This window comes from Acinonyx jubatus, chromosome B4, assembly GCF_027475565.1.
Source record: "Acinonyx jubatus isolate Ajub_Pintada_27869175 chromosome B4, VMU_Ajub_asm_v1.0, whole genome shotgun sequence".
Taxonomy (NCBI): domain Eukaryota; kingdom Metazoa; phylum Chordata; class Mammalia; order Carnivora; family Felidae; genus Acinonyx; species Acinonyx jubatus.
In genome coordinates, this window is record NC_069387.1 from 76,715,167 (window position 1) to 76,740,150 (window position 24,984).

The following is a 24,984-nucleotide window of genomic DNA, read 5'->3' on the forward strand; positions in this document are numbered from 1 at the left end:
TATAATGAACAATTGAAAGTACATTTACATCGTGTAAATGGGTTTTATTGGATTTTATAGGATGTTTATGTCCTATGTATCCGAGAACAAGGCTCCATAAATACTTCCATCTATTGATTCTTTTAATCCGACCTATGAGTATAAAAGTGGGAAGAGGTCACTTTGTTAATTAGCTGATTATTCTTCCCTGCTATAACTATTACTGCATATTTAACTGTAACGCTTTGTAACTTTAACACTGTAGGACAGGTTAGACTGGGTTAAGATAGAAGACTTCGTAGAGGAGGTGGATTCTGAATTGAGATAAAATGCAGCATTTCTAGGTTTCAAATCTTTTGGAGCTACTTCCCTGCTGTACACTCATGATGGTCTAATAGGTCATGATCTCTCACCTAAGCTCTCTTGCAAAATGCTATCGCATAGACGTTGAGCTTCTGAATTCTTGATAATCTACTCGCTTACCGTTCAAGAAATGATTATTCCGTTTATAGATCATCCTCCTCTTGCCTATTCATTCGCACATTTCATTGCTTTCTGGTGCTCCACCAATGGGTGAGAGCAACTATAGAATGAGGTAAAATTCAGATCTGACCACCCGCCAACTTTGGTAACATAAATAAATAAATATGAATATCATTCTCCAAAATAACATTGGGGATTTTCCAGATTTCAGATATTCTGGCTTGCCTCCCTCAAAGTAACGAACAGTGGAAGGATCACCATTTTATACTAATGACAGAGCTATTAAATCTAAAAGAGATTTCTTGGTCTAAGAATTAAGAAATAACTACCTCTCAATCTAAAGGCCTTCATCTGTGAATTGGAGAAACACAAAACTAACATTTTAATCCAAAGGAGAGTGACTCCTCAGTAGAATATCTTTGCCTTTTTTATATAGGACAGAACAGCTCTTCCAGCCACACATTCCTGTGAGTGACATTGCAATGTAAGGCAAGAACAGACGAGAAGGAAAACCCGAACCCAAGTCAAATAGAGCCCAGAGCTGCCCCCTGCCGTTCCTTCTGCAGCACAGCCCTTTTGGCCCTTTTGATGCTGTGCTTATTGGCAGAGTGCCCTTGCCTCTTCCCTGCTGATGGCGCAACATGGTGACACTTCTCACCTCCTTCTAACAAACATTAGAAAGCTGCGTTTATATCCACTGGTTTTATTTTAACTCCATTTTAATTTTCCTAGGATATTAGAAAAAAAAAGACACATTCTTCCCATTTCAGGGTCGCCTATTCTGGGCCTTAGCAGTCCCGCTTAAGACAACAGCAAGTAAGAATCAGGGCAGAATGAACACCAGCCTTGTTTTCTGTCCCAGCCTGCTGAAGTGCTATTTTTGGACGCCCCTCTGAACTCCCCTAGTGAAATCTGCCGCACAGTAGGAGTGTTGTCTAGTTAGTCTCACCCATAGTGTGAATCAAAATCAAAGTTAAAAACAACCCAGAAACTTTGATTCCTGAAGAGTTTTTTCCCTTTGCTTTTTTTCATTCCTGAGCTTAACTGCAGTCAGTGATTTTTAGCAATATGCTGGTTTTGGGGTTTCAAGAGCAGCGATCTAACCCAAAACTGTCCAGAAAACATGAGTCATTCCTATTTCGTATACATTGTGAAGAGTTTGAGTCCGGCCCTGGATTGAGCAGAGAGAGATCAATCAGCATTAGCCAAACAGGGGTGACTCTTAGATTTCGAAGCCTACCAATTCAGGAAAAAAACTGAAGAAGAATAGTGAACCTTGAGTGAAAAATAGATCTGTTCAGATTTTATTTTATTCTGTTTGGTAGAGGGAATATAGCTTTTTTTTTTTTCTTGAGCCTGCAAAATATGCATGCTCAGCTATTGCCTGAACTAAGATAACTGGCCTTGCATAAAAGAGACTTTATGTACCATTGACTGATTCCCTGCTAACCCCAAAGAGTAGTTCTCTGTGATTTTGAACAATTCTACCTTGTTTTGCAGAGGGGGAATGTCTGTTGAAAGGCAACTGGTGAGCTTGAAATCAGATTCCCCACGGGGGCATATTTTACAAGTTGGCAAGAAGGGAGACTAGACTGAGAAATAATTTTTTCGGTCCCAGGCCGGAGCCTGGGAGAGAAGACCTAGGTCAACTCGGGCAGGGGAATTCGCGTTAGGTGAAATAAATACGTAATTTACTGGAATTCGTCAAACTACATCTTACAGATTTAGAAAATTCTGGTCCTACTTGTGGATCTGTCCTGTTACCCTGACTCCAAAGGGAACACGATGTTTTTGTAGTCAGAACAAGCCACACAGTATCATTCCCCTCCTGGAAATCAAAAGAATGTGCTTGCTCTTACTTCCAACACTCAGCGACCTCCCCCTTCCAATGCAGGTGGTGGTGAATGCCTTGGTGGGCGCCATCCCCTCCATCATGAATGTGCTACTGGTGTGTCTCATCTTCTGGCTGATTTTCAGCATCATGGGAGTTAACCTGTTTGCGGGAAAGTATCACTACTGCTTTAATGAGACTTCTGAAATCCGATTTGAAATTGAAGAGGTCAACAATAAAACCGATTGTGAAAAGCTCATGGAGGGGAACAACACCGAAATCAGGTGGAAGAACGTGAAGATCAACTTCGACAACGTTGGGGCGGGATATCTGGCACTTCTTCAAGTGGTAAGTGTTGCTCTTTTCTTCAGTCCTGTGAAATTCAGACAGCTAGCAGAAATCGCATTTGGCTCCTTCTCAGTTCGACATTCAGAATCAAGATTACTCTCAGTAGGTCACAGACAACAGTGCCCTTTCCCACACCAGTTCCAGGGAGATACCTTTCCTGAGAATTCTGACTTCCCCAAGGCCTCACTCAAAGGGGATCTTTCACTGTGCTCGAGAGCAGACTCCTGCTCAACAGCAAACAGATTACTGCAGAGAGATCAGCTTCTCTCTCCAGGACGGAGTATGTATTTAAGGAGAAAGGAAAAACAAGAAAAGAAGGTAAGTACATAGACACAGCCCACCACCAAAACAAACAAAAACAAAAACAAAACCAATTTTGATTTAGCAGGATATTCCTGTATAACAGCTACACTAAACTAACTAAAGAAAAGGATGGGGGCAGTGCTAGGATGCTGCCGCCCATGTCCGCTCAATCCCGAGAGAAAAGTCTCAAATTAATGTTTATCGCGGTAAGAAAGGATTTATTTTAATTATGTAGCGTGCCATCATGTCTAGTTTTCTCTTCCACCCTTACCAGTCTTTTTTGGAATGTTTGACAAGACCGTATGATGCAGGGAAAGCCCCTAGGCTTTGGAGTCAGACAGATAATAGGTTTGAGCCCCACTCTGATGTTTACTGGATATGTAACCTTGGACGAAATACTCGACTTCCCTGGGGCTGTTTCTTTTTCTTTTAAATGTCGGGAATAATACCTTGCACCGCTGTTAAGAGGATTCATGATAATTTATTAGAATTTCTCAGCAGAATGCCTGGCACATAGCAGTGCTTAATTAATGGCATTTGCTATTGGGTATTTTTGTTACTGTCACAACGGTGCCTACATCATATAGCCGTTGGGAGTATTAAATGGGATAATGCAGGTGAAGCCTTCAACTTGACCTTACAGATAGTGAACACTTACTGTTAGCTAGTATTAGGAGGCAAAGTTAATAGAATAAGCAGTGCTTTATCCAGAGGCTTTTGTTGTTTTATCCCAGTTGGAGAAATTGGACCCACAAATTGAATCTGAATTGGAGCAGCTCCAGGAGAGCAGTACACATTGGTCAGCCAGTCAGACATTGTATTTAGAGTCCCACCAGGTGCAAGGTGCTGCGCATGGCACGACTCAGGCCATCTGATCAATAAAGAACCGCCCGTGCCCTGCAAAAAGCTTTGAATCTGGTTGAATATATAAAGCAAATAGAACAATAAGAAAGCATAGAGAATACTGGATCGCTTAGCCGTATTTGTTTCCAGAATGAGGCTAGGTAGAGTAGATTGAAGGAGAGTGGGTTAGGAAGGGCTGGTCGGGAGGAAGCCAGGATTGCCATTGCCATAGGCTAAATGTGTATAGTAGTAGGGGGGAAGTTCTGGCCTTGTTTTTGTGTTTATTTTATCTTTATGTTAATGCAACTTTGAGGTTTTCAGACCCCCCTTGCTTATTTAACACCATCGTGAAAAATGACTCCGCAGTGTTAGGCTAAGTTCTCAGGACCCTCAAGTGGAGTCCCGCCACTCATTCATAAATGTGAGTTTGCCCCAGCTCTAGGCGACCTTCTCAGACCCATTTTAAAGACCTTTTGTGAAAGTATTCATCCAATTACCATTATCAGCGTGTTTCTCTGCCGGACTTTGATGTTATTTTCAGGGACTTAGACAAAGCCCCCTGGGGACCCGTGTTAACAAATAGGAAATTCTATGTCCCTGTGAGGCTGTGCCCAAACTCCGTCTTGTGTTCTGCTGAACCTGAGCCTGGCCTCTGGGACCCCTGCCTAGACTCCCACCTACCCCCTAACAGGCACAGTCTAATGACTGACTCTGTTTGCCAGGCAACCTTCAAAGGCTGGATGGACATCATGTATGCAGCTGTAGACTCCCGAAAGGTAAGGATACACCTGCTGAAACCACAGCCTTCTTAGGCGGTTAGAAAGCAGGCAGCATGGTGGCGCTTACCAAGAGAGAGCGGGTCGGGACACGTATTTGCTTGTTTGACCGATTGCGGATTGCTCTCCTCCTCTCAGTCAGTCATCACTCCCTTACACTGGCTCTGGATGATCAGGCTGTTGCCTTTTACCTGGCTCCGGTGGCGCCATCTCCCGCTGACAGAAATGTGGCTCCTGGGGGACAGCCCTCCCCCGCCCCCTCGCCTCACGATTTGCATATTCACCCCACCAGTGCTCCCCAGGGCAGGGCCTGCCAGTGTGGCAGAGGGAACAGGCAGAGAGAATGTAGAGCGCCCTCTCCGCAGCTTGTACAGCAGCTCAGGTGGTCAGTTATGGCCGATGGCGTTGGCATGTCGGAATCCCCCACCTAATCCCACTCCAGGAACTGATGCTCTGCTTTTTCCCTCCTGTCCTTTGCCAGCCTGACCAGCAGCCTAAGTATGAGGACAACATCTACATGTACATCTACTTTGTCATCTTCATCATCTTCGGCTCCTTCTTCACCCTGAACCTGTTCATTGGTGTCATCATTGATAACTTCAATCAACAAAAGAAAAAGATAGGTCTCCTCCCCTCATTACCAGTGGCCAGAGGTCAACTCAGATGAGAGGCACTTCTGTCCCTATCTCTAGAAAGAAAATGCCTCTCTTTCTCTAAAATGCACATCATCACCTCACTGTGGCTCCGGCCCCCTAGACGTTAGCCCCCGTCCCCAACTTTTTCTCTCGGGGGCCTGATTTCACAGTATGTGGTTTACCACACTTACTCGCGATTGTTGAAGCCTTTACTGGGTTTGGCATTCAACCAGAGGGAAGCAAGGTCAGAGAGGGTCTAGTGACGGGTGAAGAGGAAAGTGACAGGTGAATAGCAAGAAATGGAGAGTGTCTGGACTCGTAATCACCTGTGGTAATCCCTGGGCACCCCTAGCAAACTGGGGTTTGAGAGCCCGTCCTCGGAAAGTTCACTTACTTACTGCTCCAGATGGTTAACGATTTTCCAAAACAAACTGAAGCACTGACTCCTGTCGTCCATTTTACGAAACAAGACTGTGTCAAGGAACTCCCCACGTTGCTTTTTTGCACCCGGATTTCTGAAGGTTTAATATTGTCGGAAATAAACTAGTCCCGGGCTAGTAACCGGGACTGGAAAATCCTTTCATTTTAAAATGCTTTTTTTTTTTTTACAATTTTATCAGGAAAGCAGGTCCAAAAGATATGGACGAACCAGTGAGGTGCAAGCATCTCTGCCCTCGGGTGTCCCCTGCCTGCGGGCCCACAGCTGGATAGTCCATCTCCCTCGTGCCCGGCCACTGGCAGGTCTCAGGAATCCCAAGCCGAGGACAGAGGCTGGTGGTCCTTTGAATTAGAATAGTTGTCCCAGGTCTACCTCATTAGGGGGCTACTAGCCAAACTGACGTCTGGAGAGGTAAGGGGGTAAGGCCCCCCCTTAGTGCTTAGGGTTGAACCTTAGGTCCAAACCACAGCATGTGAGAGCCTATTGTAACAGTTCGTTCTCTTTCTTCCTTTACTTTGGAGGTCAGGACATCTTCATGACTGAAGAACAGAAGAAGTACTACAATGCCATGAAAAAGCTGGGCTCAAAGAAACCACAGAAACCCATTCCCCGCCCCCTGGTGAGTGCAGGCCAAGGGCCGAGTGAGACCCCATACGGAAAAGACACTGGTAGGGTTATTGCAAAGGAAACAAAGGGGTAAGTGAGGAGCCGCCTGTGCCCTCTGATCCTCTCCCAGCTGCTCCGCCCAGAGGACCTGGGGAAAACAGCAGAACAGAGATAAAGGTACGGGATGCCTTTGATATTTGTGCTCGACCTTTCCTCTGAGACTTCCTTGGGCGGCAGCAGAGAATCAGCATGTTATATAGCCACATTGGCTCTGGCACTGGTAGAGAGATGTTTTAAGAGACAACTAAAAATTAACAAAGGACAGTGAAAATGAAAGCTGACCTCTTTCCTACCAGTACAAGATAGGGCGTGGTCACTGTCTTCTCAGTTCTCTACCCAACAAGGAAGTCTTCCCAAGAGAAAGTAATACTCTGGCTATTTGTGGGAGCAGAAGAGGGTGAAACTAGGGGTCTGATGTCCTGATTTTCTGTCTCGAACCGAGCCTTTTGTAAAACAGACTCGGGCACTGGGATTCCGCTTTGCCCTTCTGGTGGTGGCCGTTCCCTTGCTTCAGAGCAGATAACTGCTCCTGAAGCCATATACCCAGCGGGGTGGGACATAAGCCCCAGGCTCAAAGTTCCATCTTCTGTAACTTTCATATAAAGTAACTTTTTATTTAAAAACGGCACAACCCTAAAATAAAAGCTTATCTGGCAATAAAAGTAGAGCTCCTTTGAATCAAGAGTGGGAGTCCCAGAGCATTTTCCCTGCGTAGCCCCACACCCTGTGCCTGACTTACTTGCCTCACCGACTTCCAAGGGAAAGGAAACCCTTGGTTTGAAAACCGACACGTTAAAGTGATCCTGAAAGTAAGCATCAGTTTAAGTGCCTAGGCTCTTTCAGAAAAAAAAAAAAAAAAATCAGGGAGATTTTTTGAAAATTTATTTATTGAAATTCAAGTTAGTTGACAAAATCAGGGCGATCTTAAAAAAGCGAATGTTTTTTATATTTTTTCCCTGATGTCAGAGTTTCCATCCTATGATGGAAATGAGACTAAGGGGAAGGGAGAGGGTTAACATTTCTGAAGTTCCATTCAGTCCCTTGCACACGGGAACTTGAGTATATTTTCGTCCACTCTAAAATATGGTAGGAGACATTAATAAAGAGTGATCAGCCCTCATTCAGCAAATAGTTTTAGATCCCCTCCTGCGTTCCAGGCACTAGGCCCAAAGCGATGAACAAAATTCAGACCCTGTTGTCAATGGAGCTTATGATACAGAGGGGCTAGAGGTAGTAAGTAAGCGAACAGCTACAATACAGTGTGGAATGTTGGGAGAAAAACAACATTCCCTGGAGGGCCGTGACAGAGAATGTGGAGGCTTGGGGTGGGGGATCTACTTGAACAGAGTAGTCAGAGAAAGGGAAGTAGGGAAGGACTACTTGGATAGATGAGAAGGAGCCAGAATGTTAGGGGAGGAGAACCTGGAAAAGCAAATGAGGTTCTAAAAGCAGAAAGCATCAGTATGGCCAAGTGGTAATGGCCGAGAGGAGGGGGCATGCGATTAGCTGGATGAGGCTGTGAGAGGCATCTCTCAGCCAGGCTAACAATAGGAATTTCGTTGCAAGCCCAATGGGAAACCGTTGAAAGGTTTTAAGTCAAGAGGGATGTGGTGCGTTTATGTTTTTAAATAATCACACTTGCTACTGTGTGAAGACCGTGTTGGATGAAGGCAAGAGAGGAAGCAGGGAGACTAGTCAGGAAACTTCCAGAAGTCCAGACAGAAGGTACCGGTGCTTGGGCCGGAGAAGGGCCGACAGAAGCGGGGTGACGTGGGTGGACTCAGGAGAATCAGTAGGACCTGCAGCGCATCAGGCAAGGGGAGAGGGAGAGGAAAGCGACAAGGGGGACCCTCGGGTTTCTGGCTTGGAGACTGGGTACACGATTGAGATGGGAGAAGAGAGGAGTGGGTTGGGTGAGGGGCAAGGGAAGGACTTGTTAGGTTTGAGATGTCGAGAAAGCAACACAGGAATTCAGAGGAAAGGATTTAAGAAAACGACGTACAAAGGTGCTATGTACGCAGTAGGAATAGATGAGCTCTCCTGGGGAGAGTAGAGAAAGAAGAGTCGAAGTCAGGGAAGACATGGCCGGCAAAACGGGCTGAACAGGAGCAGTCGGCGAGGCAGGAAGACACCTAGAAGTGTGTGATGGCGTAGACATGACACAGAACAGAGAGTGACAGTTTTAGAAAACTCTTGGGGAGGTGAAGACTGATGTCGGGGTCCGTCCGTGCTCCTGATTTCCTGACAGAGCAGCGGGATAGAGCTGGCCAGAAAGGCGACTCCTCTGACGAACAGGATGGCGGCTTCCACGGTCCGCTCAGAAAGGTTCTCACGAATGCTCTTGTATCTTTCCTCCCCCTGCCCCCAGAACAAAATCCAAGGTATCATCTTCGATTTTGTCACCCAGCAAGCCTTCGATATTGTTATCATGATGCTCATCTGCCTTAACATGGTGACAATGATGGTGGAGACAGATACACAGAGCAAACAGATGGAAAACATTCTCTACTGGATTAACCTGGTCTTCGTCATCTTTTTCACCTGTGAGTGTGTGCTCAAAATGTTTGCCTTGAGGCACTACTACTTCACCATTGGCTGGAACATCTTTGACTTTGTGGTAGTCATTCTCTCCATTGTGGGTAAGTGGGACGGGAGAGGGAAGGGGAAGGGGACCTGACTGGCCTTGAGCATGAGGTTCCTGGGAGAGCAGCCGCCTCCACGGGTGTGAAGTGCGGGCCCCCTACTCTCAGGGCTGGAGCCCGTGTGCACCCCTAAGTCATCCCGTGGGCCTGCCCAGTGGGTCACGTGGTCAGTGAGTCTCTTCTGTGTTTGTAGTAGTCTTGGATTATAAATTCCCTGGTTGAAGGCAGGGAGACGATTGATTTCGATTTGGCGGTTTGCTTTCAAGGAGTTTAAAGTCAACAGGGGAGGTAAAAGAAACGTAAAAAAAAAAAAAAGAAAGAAAAGAACCGTGGCTGCAATAGCAGTGGAAAAAGGAATGGCAAGAGATTGTGAGGCTGAATAGTATTGAAAATGGCCTGAGGGCATTCTGGTGGTGATGGCGGTGCTCATTTTACTGAGGTTTTCCTGTGTGCGGGTATAGTTTGAGAGTTTCGTCACTGGCATGATTATCTCATTTGATCCTTATGACGGCCCAAGAAGCAGCCTATTTTTTAATCTTCTCTAAAGATGTAACTCAGAACTTAAGAGGCCGGATCTTAACAGCAACTGTGTGACATTTCGCTTCAACCTAAAGGCATGGAAGGGGTGATACCCTGGCAGGCAGAGGAAACGGTATCCTATTCATTGGCCTCCCAGAACGTTTCCTTGCCTTCCTAAGAGGCATCTCAAATGGTGAAACACTGGCTTGCTTCCAGGTAGGTTTAACTGGCATAGGCTGGCAGAGAGAGAGTGCCCGAGGCCTGCGGGACCCAGCCCCAGAGCTGGTGGCCAGTCTGGCTTAGCAAGGTGGCCACTGTGGGCTCCCGAAGGCAGCCGGCCTTCCCCTTGGCCCGTGTCAGTTTCTAGTTCTGTCCTCTGCAGCAGCACGTCCAAAAGCGTGCTGTTGCATGAAGCATTAGCCCCATTCTTCTCCCCTGCAAGAAAAGAACCCCATGATGAAATTACTTTGGGCAACACTGTACGCTGAATTTCCCCTCGGAACGTCACAGAGCACGTTAGCCTTTAGAAGGTTTTCGAAGCCCTGTAGTAAGGAATTGTTGAACACACCATCCTACCTGTATTTAACCACAACACCCTCTTTTCAAGTAATGTGAACGGTATCTCATGTTTTAATGGAACTACTATGTGCCAGTCACCTTTTTTTAAAATTTTTTTAATGTTTATCTATTTTGGGGAGTCGGGGTGGGGGCGGGCACAGACTCCGAAGCAGGCTCCGGGCTTCGAGCTGTCAACACAGAGCCCGATGTGGGGCTCGAACTCACGAATGGTGAGATCATGACCTGAGCTGAAGTCGGACGCTCAACCAACCTAGCCACCCAGGTGCCCCTGTGCCGGTCATCTTTCTAAGTGCTTTACTTGTTTTCACACCTATAGTCCTCATGGCAACCGTCTGAGCGTCATGAGGAGCTGAGGCACAGAGCAGTGACCAAGACGTGAAGCTAGTAAGCCAGTGAGCAGGGGTTCAGGTCCAGCCCCCGGCCTCAAACCCCCACTCCTAACCTCCCCCGCAACCTACTTTGGACAGTGTCGCCCTGTCGCCCAGAATGTTTTCTGCCCACCCATCGTTGAGTGCGATGGGAAACCCACAGACCAAACCATGCATCCTATCCTCAGATGATACTCAAAAATAAAGAGGGAGAATAGTTTTGGTTTTGATGATTGGGATTTTTTATTAAATAGTATTCATTTGTTCAGAAACAAAAGAATAGAAATTATCGTTTTAAAGTAAGAGGAATTGGGATAAAACTAGCCCTGGAACCTCCTAGAAGCCGCCTTAAGTGATGTTCCTGCTGCCTGGAGTGCCGCCCACCCATCCTTCTCCCTTCTTCTCTGGGGACAAGTATACATTCAGCATATAAAATCAAAGGGTGGCATCTTCTTTCTGAAGCCTCACTTGCCCACCGGACATGGAATGCAAGTTTTACAGATGTCACCTGACTTCTTACAGTCACCGGTTATGACTTAATTGAGACATTAAAAAGAAGAGAGTTGAGAATTCATCTTGGATCCTGGCTGAGGTAGAGATGTTCTTGAAAGCTCGAATACCTCATGGAATACGAACTCCAGAAGAGGCCCCAAGAGGCTGTCCAAACTTCCTGCATCTCATCCCTTCCTGAAAGTTAAGATTCTGTCCCAACTTAAAAAACTCAGATAAGAGTTGGGGGTGGGGAGCAGGTGGCGTGCTTGGCTGGCTCAGTCGGTAGAGCATATAACTCTGTCTCGGGGTTGTGAGTTCAAGCCCCGCACTGGGCACGGGAGCCTACTTTAAAAAAAAAAAAAGAAAAGGGTTCAAATAAGGGGATTACATAGGCTTCTGTAGTTCACTTCACCAGTATTTATGAATCCTTAGGGTTGAAAGATGTTTCCTTATTCAGAGTAAATCCTTCCTGTCAGTAGAAACTCGTGTTGTCTCATCAGGGCCTTGACAGCAAGAGAAGGCACTGAAGAAAGACAGCATGTCATTGCCATCCCTTCAGCTGCCGTGTCGCAACCTTTGCGCGTCCCCTTCCTTCTGTGGTCCCTCTCTGGGCTCCCATTATTGCTGTGTAGTGTTAAAGGCAAGTGGTCCAGCTGAGTGGACTCCTGACTAAACATAAACAGAGAAAGGCCCTCTCATTTTGACTTTCACATCCCACTTACGCCTTGACCTTTTTGTCTGCCAATGCTGTTTCTGATCTGTGGCTGTAAGCACAAGTCTAGAAGCTCTGAGTTAAAAGCCACTTCTGAGAGGTCCCTTTGGTTTTCTAGGCTACTTTGGCATAGAAAGGATAGGGACATGGGACAATAAGAAACCAAAAATGTCTTTTCAGAGCCAGGCAGAAGATACTTGGAAAATTGGCATCACAGCGAAGTAACTAAGACATCGCAGCCAAAGGGTCATGAAGTCATGGGTGGCGCCAGGACCTCTCATCCATTGTCTGTGGATATGGAAATTTGCTAGCATTTTGGAGAGGAATCAGTAACACCTTGGAAAGCCACACACGCACAAACCCAAGGAAAACTCGTTGTCCTTGAATAAGAAAACAGATAAATGAGGACCTATGCATGAAATGGAGTACGGTTCACCAGTGAAAATGAACAATCCAAAATTCTCTTAACGCCAGAGATCAGTCTCACAAACATAGCGCGAAGTCTGAAGACCAAGTCAGGGATCTAAAAAACTTGTTCTAAAAAGATAGATACTGTAGAATTCTTTCAGCACGATAGGCTGCCGGGATGCTGTCTGTCCATATGTATAGTAGTTACAGATTCATACACAGCGAAATGAAGAAACTGGAATGGTACATACGCACCATCTCCAGGATTGCGGTTGCTTTCGGGGATGAAGGGAGAAAGCAAATTTGGTAAAATACTAGCGTTTGTTAAATCTGGATGCCTGGCGCATCCAGGCGTTTTAGTGTTTCCTCTGCTTTTCCGTACGTTTGAAGCACGTGACTTTCTTTTGTCATCCTGAGAGTTCAGATTGAATCGTTAGGCACTGACTCTGTGAAGTCCTTTGAGCTTAAGGGCTCCAGTGCCAGGTGACATAAGTAACGAGAAAGGGTCTCCAATCTCAGTAACATTTCTTCTTCTGCCCTCTTAGGAATGTTCCTGGCTGATATCATTGAGAAATACTTTGTGTCCCCAACCCTATTCCGAGTCATCCGGTTGGCCCGTATTGGGCGCATCTTGCGTCTGATCAAAGGCGCCAAAGGGATCCGTACCCTGCTCTTTGCCTTAATGATGTCCTTGCCTGCTCTGTTCAACATTGGCCTTCTGCTCTTCCTGGTCATGTTCATCTTCTCCATCTTTGGGATGTCCAATTTCGCATACGTGAAGCACGAGGCCGGCATCGACGACATGTTCAACTTTGAGACATTTGGCAACAGCATGATCTGCCTGTTTCAGATCACGACGTCGGCCGGTTGGGATGGCCTCCTGCTGCCCATCCTGAACCGCCCCCCTGACTGCAGCCTGGATAAGGAGCACCCGGGGAGTGGCTTCAAGGGAGACTGCGGGAACCCCTCGGTGGGCATCTTCTTCTTCGTAAGCTACATCATCATCTCCTTCCTGATTGTTGTGAACATGTACATCGCCATCATCTTGGAGAACTTCAGTGTGGCCACAGAGGAGAGCGCGGACCCTCTGAGCGAGGACGACTTTGAGACCTTCTACGAGATCTGGGAGAAGTTTGACCCCGACGCCACCCAGTTCATCGAGTACTGTAAGCTGGCAGACTTTGCAGACGCCTTGGAGCACCCTCTCCGAGTGCCCAAGCCGAACACCATCGAGCTCATTGCCATGGATCTGCCGATGGTCAGCGGGGATCGCATCCACTGCTTGGACATCCTTTTTGCCTTCACCAAGCGGGTCCTGGGGGACAGCGGGGAGTTGGACATCCTCCGGCAGCAGATGGAGGAGCGGTTCGTGGCATCCAATCCTTCCAAAGTGTCTTACGAGCCCATCACGACCACACTGCGGCGCAAGCAGGAGGAGGTGTCGGCGGTGGTCCTGCAGCGTGCCTACCGGGGACATTTAGCAAGACGGGGTTTCGTTTGCAAAAAGACCACTTCCAATAAGCTGGAGAACGGAGGCACACACCGGGAGAAAAAAGAGAGCACCCCGTCCACAGCCTCCCTCCCGTCCTATGACAGTGTAACGAAACCCGAGAAGGAGAAGCAACAACGGGCAGAGGAAGGAAGAAGGGAAAGAGCCAAAAGACAAAAAGAGGTCAGAGAATCCAAGTGTTAGAGGAAAGCAAAAATTAAACATTGTACAGATGTAAAACTTGCAAGCGAAAGATTGTTTACAAACTTCCTGAGTATTATCAATGCAGGACAGCTGTGGAGACACTTTAACCCGAAGATCTATACCAAACGTAGTCGGCTTACCATGTAACACGGTTGCATCTTGAGCAGTGACCTGCCGAGGGCAAAGGACCCTGCTCCCTGGACTCACAGATTTTCTAATGCTTGGGCAGGTGGTTACTGCATGTTCCACATCAGTCAATGCAACTTAGGACAAAACCAACAGGATACGAAAACCAGAGGAGAGGCTGCCGGGACCAGCATATTTCCGTTGCAGCCAAATGGATTTTATTTTTTCATTTTGGTGATTCTCAGAAGCAGAAAGCATCACTTTAAAAGTTTGTTTGTTCGTGCAAACTGTATTTGCATTCTTACATTAGTTAAGCTAAGCAGCACACAGGAAACACACACACACACACACACACACACACACACACACTCCCATCTAGCCCGTGTCATTTAATTGTTTAATTGTCCGTTTCTTTGACATAAACCGCATCTTCTCCACATGGCTTCACGTGGTTTGGAGATGGGTGGGGGAAAACAATCAGGTTTCTTCAGGCTGAGGAGGACTTGCTCAGGCCGATTCCAAACATTGTGCTCGTTCACTGCGTAGAAATGATTTGCATGATGGCATGCCGTGATCAGAAGTCATGCATGAGAACCATACACCACAGGACACTACTAACCCTGTCCCCTGCCCTGGGTCAGCCTTTGGACAGGACCCAGCCCTGCACCGTTCACTGTATTCGGAGAACAAAATGGTAAGCGTTCCATTCCACTGCAATTCCTTACGAATTCGTAGAAGTCTTTCATACATCTTCTGGGTAGGGAAACACAACCAACCGATTGACCCCACCACCACTACCAACAGAAAACAGACCCAGTCCAACAAGCAGATGGATCCGTTGTGTGTATATGTTTAACAGACATCTCTAACATACAGCCGCTGTTGCCCGTTTTGAAAGACGAACTATTTAATGCTGCTCGGTGTCCCGTCCACGGGGAAACTTCGATCTCGAATGGCTTTGTATTAATAATGTCACTGTAAAACCAAATCCTAGGGCTAAAAACAAAAATCAAAACAACAACAACAAAACCCAGTTCATTTGTATTGCAATATTTATGATGATTGTTTAGCCTTCCTGCTGGAGAACTGACACTTGTTTGGGGCAGAGGTACAAGCGCTGTTCAAAGTGGCATGGCATCTCTAGGGGGTAATTTGGGGAACTTAAGCTTTCACGGGGGGGTCTGGGGTGCTCGCTTCAGGTAGTATCACGTCCTGCTGCACCGTGGCTCTCTCCGGGCTTGGGTCCAGCCGGAGAGGGGTTCGGATATCCTGAACGGGCCTCTCCCTCGGCAGAGGGGTTGTCACAAGCTCACACACCGCATGATGCCTCTTGTCTCCATCTCGTCTTTCCACCAAGCAGGGCTTCCCTTACTTGCAGAGGCGGGTGAGGGCGGCCGCGCTGGGGCTAACGGCTGTGGTTCCTTTCACGTTCTAGCGAACACATAGTCACTGGTGGGACCCGAGGCAGCGATGAACCAAGCCCACGTGGTTTCTTTATCGCACCGATTCTCATGAGAAAGCGATTCAGTACTAATTCCTAAGCTGTTGCAGCTTCCCCCACCCGGCACGTCCCCTTTCTAGCCCGTCGTGCCGCCTGCTTAGCGACCTGCCCGCTGTCATCGGAGGGTGGCTCTGGGGGTAGCGTCCTGTCTTCCGTCCCCTCTCCCGCTTTAGGGAAGACGGTTTTTAGTCCAGGGGCTTCTCATCCGAGGACTAGATCTCAAAGCCAGGATGCTGCAGTTGAGTGTCTCAGGAAGTCGATACAAAGAATGAGGAGAGACTTTAGCATGCGAACTAAACCAAACTAAAATTCCTCCTGCACCATAAAGTAGAGGGGGGGGCTAAAGACCCCCCGCGATCAGACACACCAGTCTGCCTTGTAGCAGAAGCACTCGGTGGGACCGCACCACCCACCCGACTAGTTTTGCATACGACCAACACAGCGAGGCAGTAAGCCGAGCTTTCTGTCTTCTTGGACCATTAGAAACTCTGCCCGGCTCTCCTAAGCCTGCTTCTGCGGCCTCCTCCGTAGAACTTTCGTACTACACGCGACCCAGGTTGGAAAAGCATTTCTCTCAGTGACCCTGCTAACCGCTAGGACGAATGTATAGTAACATGTACAGGCGACGTCGTCAACAGCACAAAACAGAAGCTGACGTGTGTGGCTATTCTTTTTAAGAGAATTATAAATACTGTAATATATCATTTTATTTTATCGGCATGCCTTTTTGTAAATACAAATTAACAACTTATTAAATAGGAAATGGCTTCTGGCTTATGCCATTGTCATGTTTATTTTTATTTTTTATACTTTTCTTTCTTCTTAGAACTTAGATGCTGTCAGCCAATGTACATCCCCAAACCAGACAGACAGACAAAAAATTTTTTATTGCTAATGGTCTTTTCCAAAACAACAAAAAAATATATATATTTTTGTTCCAATGTGCAATAAATTCTAACCACTTCTATGCAAGATTTGGCTACACTTCATCATTGTTCTTAGGTCTTGAGATGGGCAACAGAGCTAGAAGACCCCGCTCGGTACCCCAAGTGCTCGTGCTAGTGATGTCATTAAGCTACTAGAGCATATTAATGAGATTTTTTTCTAAGATCTGCCCTTTTCCCTCCCCCAGACCCCCAGCAGCTATCTCCTCAGTAACACACACATGGGCCTTGGTATCTGACACCCATCAGCCAGCTTCACAGGGAAGAAGCCACCTCCACTCTTAACTTGATGTTTCAACTTTTTTTTTTTTTTTTAACTTTTCCTACCTTCTTGTCCCTCACCCGCCGCCCCTCCGCCCACTCGCTCACTCACTCTCTCACTCACCCGCCCTGCTCCACACTTCTTCGGTAGTAAGTGACACCATCACCAGCAGTCTACACCCGCAGTTAACAGGCATTGAACTGAAAGAACCAGTGAGGACGTTTTTGTACGCCCTCGCCGGGTGGGTAAGTGGCAACGCTTTGCCAAATATTAACGAAGCCAATCAAAAAGCAGCAGCAGCCACAGTATCACTGCACATATATATATATAGATATATAAATATAATATAAATATTTATTTTTTGTAGCCAGGTCCTTGGTGCAGTATTTATACTCCACAATTCACCTTTAAAAAAGGACAAAAAGCAAAAAGACGTGTGATGCTGTTAACTTAAAATGCAGAGCCAAAGCCACTGAGCAGCAGCTGACACGGTTGCTGGTTTGTGTGTGCAAAACACCTTCCCCTCTTCTTCCCTTAACCTCCTTGCTGCTCAGGCTGAGGAGACTCCGTAATTCAGAGGGCGAGAGCAGCGAAACCTTCCCGAGTCAACGTGACCTACTCCCACTTCTCTAAATGAGCCACTTTCGGTGTCGGAAGTTGACTGGGGAGAAGTAAGCAGAAGCTCCCGGTCAAAGCCCCTGGAACGACAGTGCCCAGAGTTCTTTTCTTTTCCGCCGCAACCCGTGTAAATTTGTAAAAGACCACTAGTGAAGATGAGTGTATTAGTGAATGCATGGAGGCCAACACTGCTCTAAATGAGACGTGATACAAAGTACATCACTACTATAAGCCAAGAGGAAACAAAATAAAAATGACCCTTTTTACTGTACAAGGGAAGCCTGTCTTGGTGTCCGTCTGTTGCTTGACTCTCCCGATTCTTGAGTCCTGGGAGGGGTCTGGGAATTGGGACCTTAGCACGTGTGGGGAAAGGAGGGGAACGGAAGGGAGAGAGATCAGGGTCTCTCGCTAAGTTCTGGCTGAGAAGTAGAGATTGGAGAGAAAAGCAAGGTCCTGCCCACCAACCCCCCACCGCCCCCCCCAGACCCCCACTCACCCATTGCATGTGATGTTCTCCCCACTCCCGGGCCAGTGCTTAACCGTCCACAAAACCCCTTCTTCACCAGTCCACCTGGCAGAGCCCCCCAAGATGATGTCAGCCAACCCAGCTGGGCTGGCCTCACTTCTGCCTTTCTCACCAGTACGTTAAGGAAAGAGCTATGCCGATGCCCCAAAGCTCGGGCGAGCACGATGCCCAACAGCCTCCGCTCTGCTAGCTAACGCTGGGCCCTGCCCTCCATCACCCCAACACATACACCAGCAGACTACGGCTGGTCTCGTTCACATCCGTGCAGGGGAGAGGGGCACCGCTCCCCTCCCTCACCCTGCCCTGCTTTGGGGACATCCCTCTCTAGGCCATGTCTCCTGGTCCAGGAACACTCTCAGGAGGATTCTGAAGTGCCCACTCTAGTCTGGCTGGTAGGTCAGTCCCCATCCTCCTCCCCTCGGCCCCAGCCTCCAGGCCTGCTGTGGAGGTGAGATCGCCATGGGTTAGGACTTTGTGACTTGAGTCCTGGGCGTCTTCTGCAATGATGCCTATTTCTTTTCTCAGATGTTGCCCAAAGTCTTGCAAAAAGCTTCGTTCATTTTCAGGTACCCCCACCCCCTAAAGAATTGGCTGCAACTAGCCAGCCAGGGGGACATCAGAAGAGAGGAGGAAGTCTGGGTCGGGAGGGGCCCAAGGTTTGCACAGAGTCTGCTTTGTGGCTCAGCTCTGTGCCTTCTTGGATTCCTTTTCCAAGATTTCCTCCATTAAAATGCTCCTGAGGCACCCCCTGCCCCTGCCCCCCACTGCTGTTTGCTGTACATAGAGGCTAAGTGGGGTGGGGTGGGCGGGTGTGCACGTGTGATGTGTGTGTGTGAAGAATGTATATAGGTAAAGGGGAGCGTGGTCCAGTGGTTCCAGAAAAGGGGCAGAACTCCTGTGTTCCATCCCCAGCTCAACCACTGGCTCGCTGTGTGGCCTTGGGCAAGTCACTTAACCTCTCTGTGCCTCAGTTTCCTCATCTGTAAAATGGGGATAATAATACTGACCTACCTCACAGGGGTGTTGTGAGGCTTTAACTAAATGTTTTGTAAAGTGTTTTGAGATACAGAGGCAAAGGCACTAGGGAAGGGCAAAGAATTATTTGGACTTAAGGAAGATGAAATGGTACCATAAATGCTGCTATTCTGAGAGCCATTTTAAACTGCACTGCTCCAATCACCCCCGCTTCTCATCACCAGGACAGCAGGTCGAGAAAATGTCTTTCCTTTCACTTGCTTCTGGGGTTTGTGATTATTCTAGACACTTACTTTTTTTCCCTCGCTGTATCTCCTTCCCTCACCACCTCGACTTGTTCCCTGTTCCGTTTACGCGGAAATGGCAGAAATGCTTGAGAAATGAGAATGCATAAGTGGATTGGAAGTTTATAGTCTGAAATTTCAATTTTACTTTGTACTGTACATCTTTTTACTTTAGAATTTGCAATAAAGGGTTACGTCAATCTTGTTTTCCACTCTCCTCTTGGACTGGCCTGTCATTCTGTCACTGCTCTCACAGCAAAGCCCCTCGGCCCCCCAGGGGGGTGGACAGACCCTCCCACCCAGCAAGACCCCACAGCTGTCCTCTTTGCCCTCCCCCGTGACAGGGGACAGAGTCTAAGGGCTCACCCAGGCTCAGCTCCTTAGATGGGCTGGCAGGGCCCCGGCCACTCAGGTGGGTGGGAAAGCTTTGGGGCTCCAGGTGGACCTTCAGGGGTCTGAGTAGAAGAGCAGCTTGGAGGCAGCAGCCCCTGAAAGTGGGGACACCACCTCTAGCTGTGCCACCCCCACCCCCCCCTGCACACTCCTGCAGGGCCTCAGAGTAAACAGAAACCCCACCTCTTGTTCAGGTCGCACCTGGTTTGTCAAGCTCCCTCTGGGGAGTCACAGATCACTCCCTCTGGGATTCAAACTCTCAGCTCAGGCAGCTCTGGGTTCAAAACCCTGACTATGCCACCGACTAGTTGTGGCCAGTTTCTTTATGTGTAATGGAGATCATACCTGCTTTTCTTGGGTTCTGAAGATTTTATCAAATAACGTATGCAACCCGCTTAGCACAGGGCCTGGCATACAGTTGGCACTCAATAAATGGTAGCTCTCGGTGCAAGAGCTACTGCGAGATAAGAAGGCTCTAAGGCTGACAAGAGGGAGGGCCTGCCTCCCACCCCGGTACCCTAGCACCCCAGCCCCTCCTCTCCCACCGGCAGTCCCGCCGGGTGTGCGGCCATTGCCAACAAACCAACGAATGCTCCCTCCTTTGCGTATTTGGTAACGTTTATAATACGGGGAAGACGGCACTCTGCCGGGGCTGCGCTCCCGTTTTACGGCCGGGGGCACTGAGGCGAGGGGGGACCGGCCCGCGTGCAGCCCGGGCCCTCGACGGCTCGAGCTGCCCTGCAGACAGGGGCGGCCTGGGTGGCCGCCCGCCGCGCGCCTGGGCGGGCCTGCGCCGGGGAGGGCCGGGGCCGGGGCCCGGGCCGTAGCCGTCGCCGCCCGTGAGCCACAGCGTGAGCGTGATGAACAGCGCCCCGGCGCCCAACGCCCCCACGAAGCCGGTGAGGAGGCCGAGCGCCAGCGGCCCGACCCAGCCGGCGGGGTTGCGCTCGTACGGTGCCTGGGGCAGACGCTCCACGATCAGCTGCAGCTGGTCCCAGTCGGGCTCCGGGAGGGCGGCGCGGCGGGGGCGCGGGGGCGGGGCCGAGGCCGGGGGCGCGGCGGGGGCGGGGCCGGGGGCGGGGGCGGCCGGCGGGCGCAGGTAGGCCTGGCCGAACTTGCGCAGCTGCAGCGTCGCCTGCTGGTGGAGGTTCTTGCCCAGCTCCCGGGCCACGTCCGGCCGGCCGCAGCGCCGCAGCGCCCGGGCCACGCGGTCCCAAGAGAGGGTCGAGGCTTCGGCCGCCAGCCAGTCCGCCAGCCTCTCCCGGCAGCCGTCCGACACCTCCGCGGACTCGGCCGCCGCCCGCTTCCGCCGCCGCCGCCACAGCCGCCACAGCCTGCCCGGCGGCTTGGACGTGGGCCCCGGCGTCTCCGCGCGGGCCAGCCGGTCCTCAGAGAGCCGGGCCAGCTCGGCCTCGACGTCCGGCTCGGGCACCTTCAGGAGCGACTGGAAATGGTCGCACTCCTCCGGGGTCAGCAGCTCGGCCAGACGGACGGCCGCGTGGGGGCCCATAGCGTCCAAGGCCCCCGCCGGGGCCAGCGCCCAGCCCCAGAGCGCCAACGCCAGGGCCTGGGCCCGCGCGGCCGTCGCCGTCCCCGTTGCCATCGCCGTCTGTGACCCGACTGGGCGGGGAGGAGCTCAGAACACCCATGGTGGGGGAGGGGAGCCTGACACTGGCGGCGGGGGAGGGGAGAGGGCGGGGCTTCCGCCGGCCGGGACCGGGGGCCAGGGGGCAGCTGATACTCGGGGCTTCGTGGGAATCTCCCAGCACCCAGAAACTAGGAATCAAAAGGAATTGGAGGGAGTTCAGCACCCAAGGGTAGCGGGGGGAGGGAGGGAGACCCAGTCCCCTAGGATAGGATAGAATCCTGGGCCCTTCTATTAAAATGCCTGCCCAACGCCTGACTCCCAGCCATCCCACTAATGCCTCAAACTTAGCAAGTCTCCCACATCTCTAATAACCCATTTGTAACCCCTCAGCCTCCAGCACAAGCCCTAGACCCCTTGCTCCCCATTATCCAATATCCAATCCCGAATTCTCGGACTACCAAATATTTATAGACTCTACCAATTCCCACCCTCCCACAGGTACCTCCAGACCCTCATCTCCTCTTGTCTAGATAAGGTGAGCTATTCAAGTGCCCACTCCCACTGCACACACGCTGGGGCCCCAGTCACTGGCCTTGTTTCCTGAGCAACCTCGGGTCTGGCTCCCCTTTGGCTCTTGGCCCACACGCTTCTGCCCTAGTCACTCCTCAGCCAGAGTGGGTCCTTTCTGGGAAGCCCTCTCTGACCCCAGCACACACCCTTTGCCCGTCTCCACTAGGAATCCCTCTTATTCTCTCCTGCAACACACCGCAGTTCTGCCGTTTTACTGTCTCCTCCATTCGGCTGTAAGGTCCTTTTGTTGTCCCTATAGCAACTAGTGCAGAGTAGGTGTTCAGGAAAGATGTTTTCAATCAGTGTGTGTGTGAATTCATGACTTGCAAATCAGTCCCTGTCCAAACACGCACCCATGACCTTCATCTCAGATCCTGGGCTCTTCACAGGGCATGAAAAGTTCCTCCTGCTAAGGTGGTACAGTCCCAAGGATCCATCCAGCCTCATTTCTCCCCCGAACCCCCACTCCCCCCACTCCTGCCCTCACTTGATGCTCTTGTAACAAATCACACCCATGGTGGGTTCCAGCCTCCAGTTTCGTTGGGCTGTACCCCCTCCAGGAAGTTTTTCTGACACACCACCACCACCGCAGGTTAGAATCTCTTCTGGGCATTGAGACAGCCTGTGCATCCTCCATTGGGACACTTAATCTGGAAAATCATTAATTGAAGGACTTATCCAGCATTTGTTTAGTGTCTTCCACGTACCAAATACTGTACCAAACGTGAGAATATACGATTTTCATATGATCCCTTCCCAGCAGCTTTTTCCAGTTGTATTTTCAGATGATCCATTGTGGGGGCGCCTGGCTGGCTCAGTCAGTAGAGTGTGTGACTGTTGATCTCAGAGTCCTGAGTCCGAGCCCCACATTGGGTGTGGAGTCTACTTAAAAAATAATAATAATCAATCCATTTTTGAGCTTTTCTCACCCTGTATTGTGGGCTCTCCAGAACAGCAGCTGTGCTTAACCATTTCTGTATCCTCAGGGCTACACAGTGTCTGCACAGTGTCTAGGCCTCCAGGGGCCAAGACAGGTTGGTCTCTGAGTCCTGGGGCAATGCCCTAGAGCCCCCCTTATCCAGGCACACAATTGTTTCTCTTACGGGGGAAACTGCTTTGCAGGCTCTCCCCTCGGGCTTGCTTTGCCTCCTGAAAGCCCAGGGTGGCCCTGAGCCCTGAGCCCCTGTGCACATGTACTGTAATCCTTGCACTTTGGTGCATTTTCAATAATATTGTTTAGAGCATTCAAGGACCTCAGGAAACTGTAGGTCCGCACCTCTGACAGGTATCTACGTACAACTTTTTCAGCAAGGTCTTCCTTCCTTCCTAGTTTTCTCAGGCTCTGTTTATGATAAGCTGGCAAAGACAGAGTTTGGGAATTGACAGATGGTGGTGGACAAAGGGTCCCACGTGACCCTGAAGACTGGAACTAGGCCCTTTCCATAGCCTGCCCTCTGCACCCTTTCCCTCCCTCCAAGAACAAAGTCTGATCTTAGCTCAAGCCAATGAGGGCCGCTGTCCACATTCTGGGTGCACCTTCTTCTTCAAGCTGCCCCCTTTTCTCCAAGCATTCATTTATTCATCCATTCACTCGTTCACCAAACGTGTGAGCCCTTCTTTCTCCTCATACCTTGGGGCTCTGCAGATAGGAGTCAGCCCCAATTCTGAGCCTCTGGGAGCTCATAACTACAGGAGGGCCTTCCCTATCCAGGGGCTTTTCACCTGGTGCCCTTAGCGCCCAATACTTGGTAGGCACTTGCTGTGCCAAAATGAGGAACGGGAGACCCACAGTAATGGTTTGCTGAAGGACTAGAAACGCCCACAGGACCACATGCCCGGCAGCCCTGGATGCCCAAGCATTCCCCAAGGGCTCCCCACATCCTGCTGCCCCCAAGAAATTCTCTGGAAGCCACATGTCATCGCTTTAATACTGTGTAATACTTTCTTTTAAAATACAGTCTCTTCTGAGGTAGACAGACCACAACTGCAGAGCATCATCAGACAGGAGATAAATACGTCCATGTACAACACGCAGCAAAATGAGGTAGAAATGGTTACAGCTGGAGGAGAGGAACCCAACCCCAGTCTGGGTAGAGAAAGAGGAGGACCAGCTTGCCAAGTCTGTCCTCCCCACATCCATGCCCCTGGATTCTTTGGTATGCCCCCCCCAACATTGCCAGAGCTGGACCTGCCCTTCCCCCCACCTGCCCCAGTGCCCATGAGGTAGGTGCTAGTAGACTGGGGGCTGTCTCCTTGTGCAAAGCTCCCCAAGGCCAGTGGAGGAGGCAGTGGTGGCCCTGGGTCTCAGTGAGTTCCTCCCCCCACCCCCAGCTGCCTGCCTCTTGAAGGGAAGGCTGAGATCCCAACCCCACTCCCCGGGGCCCTCCACCCCCACCCCCATATACATACACACACCTGAGAGAAACTTCTCACGCCCTGCACCCTCCAAAGGGCCCTTTACAGCAGTGCAACCCACTGCTGCTGAGGCACCAAAGCCCTGCAGTCAGCCAGCTCCAAGGAGAGGAGGGCCAGAAAGACCAAGGATGAAAAGCGGGGGGTGGGGGAGAAACAGAGCAGCTTTCCTGTTAGCAGCCCTAGGCCAGCACAGGCCCTCGGCACCTTGGCACCTGAAATGTCCCCTGTGGACACCCTTCCAGCAGAGTGGGAGATGGTACAGAGACTGGAGGAGCTGGAAGGGTGAGCAGGGAACAGGGAGGGAGGCTGGGGTGGGAGAGAGAAGAGGTAGGGTGAGGGCTTGCCTCCTGCTTTGGACCAAAGGTCAGAGTGGTGAAATGGGCTCCCTGAGGGAGAGAAGCCCGATCAAGGGAAAGTTGCTGGGAAGGACAGGCATATTCTTCTCACAAGGAAGCCCCCGCACCCGCCCCCTCCCCGAGGCTGGCTTCTGGTGGAAAGTTTGGGTGGGACTCCCACCCTAGCATCAGGGAAAACCAGCTTGCCCATCCCCTTCACCCTCTGGAAGCCCCTGGGGCTCCCAACCGAGGACCCTAGGAGAACGGGACAGGCCCGCTTCCCAACAGAACCTTCTGTAATTGGTGCTACTTCCTCCTTGGAGCCTCCCAACATACAGGGAAGCTGAGTCTGTAGTCTGTTTTGTGCCCAGCCAGACTCGTGGCCACACGGTCTTCTCTCCCGAGGGAATCCTAAGTTATAGAAGATCTCTGCCTAGGGAAGGGCCAGGTGAGATGACCACTCTGGGGACTTTCTGCCTCGGACGCCTTCCCATTTGGGTCCTCTCTTTCTGGATCTGGGACAGGGAGGGGGCAAGGGCCTCCCTCTGGATAACCCTAAAGAAAAAAACACTAAGCTGGAGAGTGGGGCTCAGGGGGAGAGCAACAGGACCTACCTCCTCTCAAATCCCACAACCCACTCCCCCACACCCCTGCCTACAACCTTGGACCTGGGGAGGAAGCCCTAGAAATACATTCCGCTTCTGTCCCAGGAAGAGCAGGGGTGTCCGTGG

The 24,984-nt window shown here is 50.1% G+C and overlaps 2 protein-coding genes across 6 annotated transcripts in view; one reads left to right on the forward strand and one right to left on the reverse strand.

Annotated features, from left to right (window-relative positions):
* Positions 1-19,169, forward strand: part of SCN8A (sodium voltage-gated channel alpha subunit 8) — a 175,590-nt gene extending 156,421 nt beyond the window's left edge. For all 5 annotated transcript variants that reach the window (XM_053226263.1, XM_053226262.1, XM_053226265.1 and 2 more), the window contains 6 exons: positions 2,357-2,641; positions 4,510-4,563; positions 5,045-5,182; positions 6,152-6,256; positions 8,672-8,942; positions 12,569-19,169. In XM_053226263.1, the coding sequence (XP_053082238.1) occupies positions 2,357-2,641; positions 4,510-4,563; positions 5,045-5,182; positions 6,152-6,256; positions 8,672-8,942; positions 12,569-13,716 (2,001 nt within the window). In that variant the 3' untranslated portion in view covers positions 13,717-19,169. The remainder of the gene's footprint in view (positions 1-2,356; positions 2,642-4,509; positions 4,564-5,044; positions 5,183-6,151; positions 6,257-8,671; positions 8,943-12,568) is intronic.
* A 775-nt stretch (positions 19,170-19,944) lies between these two features.
* On the reverse strand, positions 19,945-24,906 carry TMDD1 (transmembrane and death domain 1). The gene has a single exon (XM_053226269.1). The coding sequence runs from the start codon at positions 20,946-20,948 to the stop codon at positions 19,965-19,967; it is 984 nt and encodes a 327-aa protein (XP_053082244.1). The 5' UTR covers positions 20,949-24,906; the 3' UTR covers positions 19,945-19,964.
* Positions 24,907-24,984: the final 78 nt, after the last annotated feature.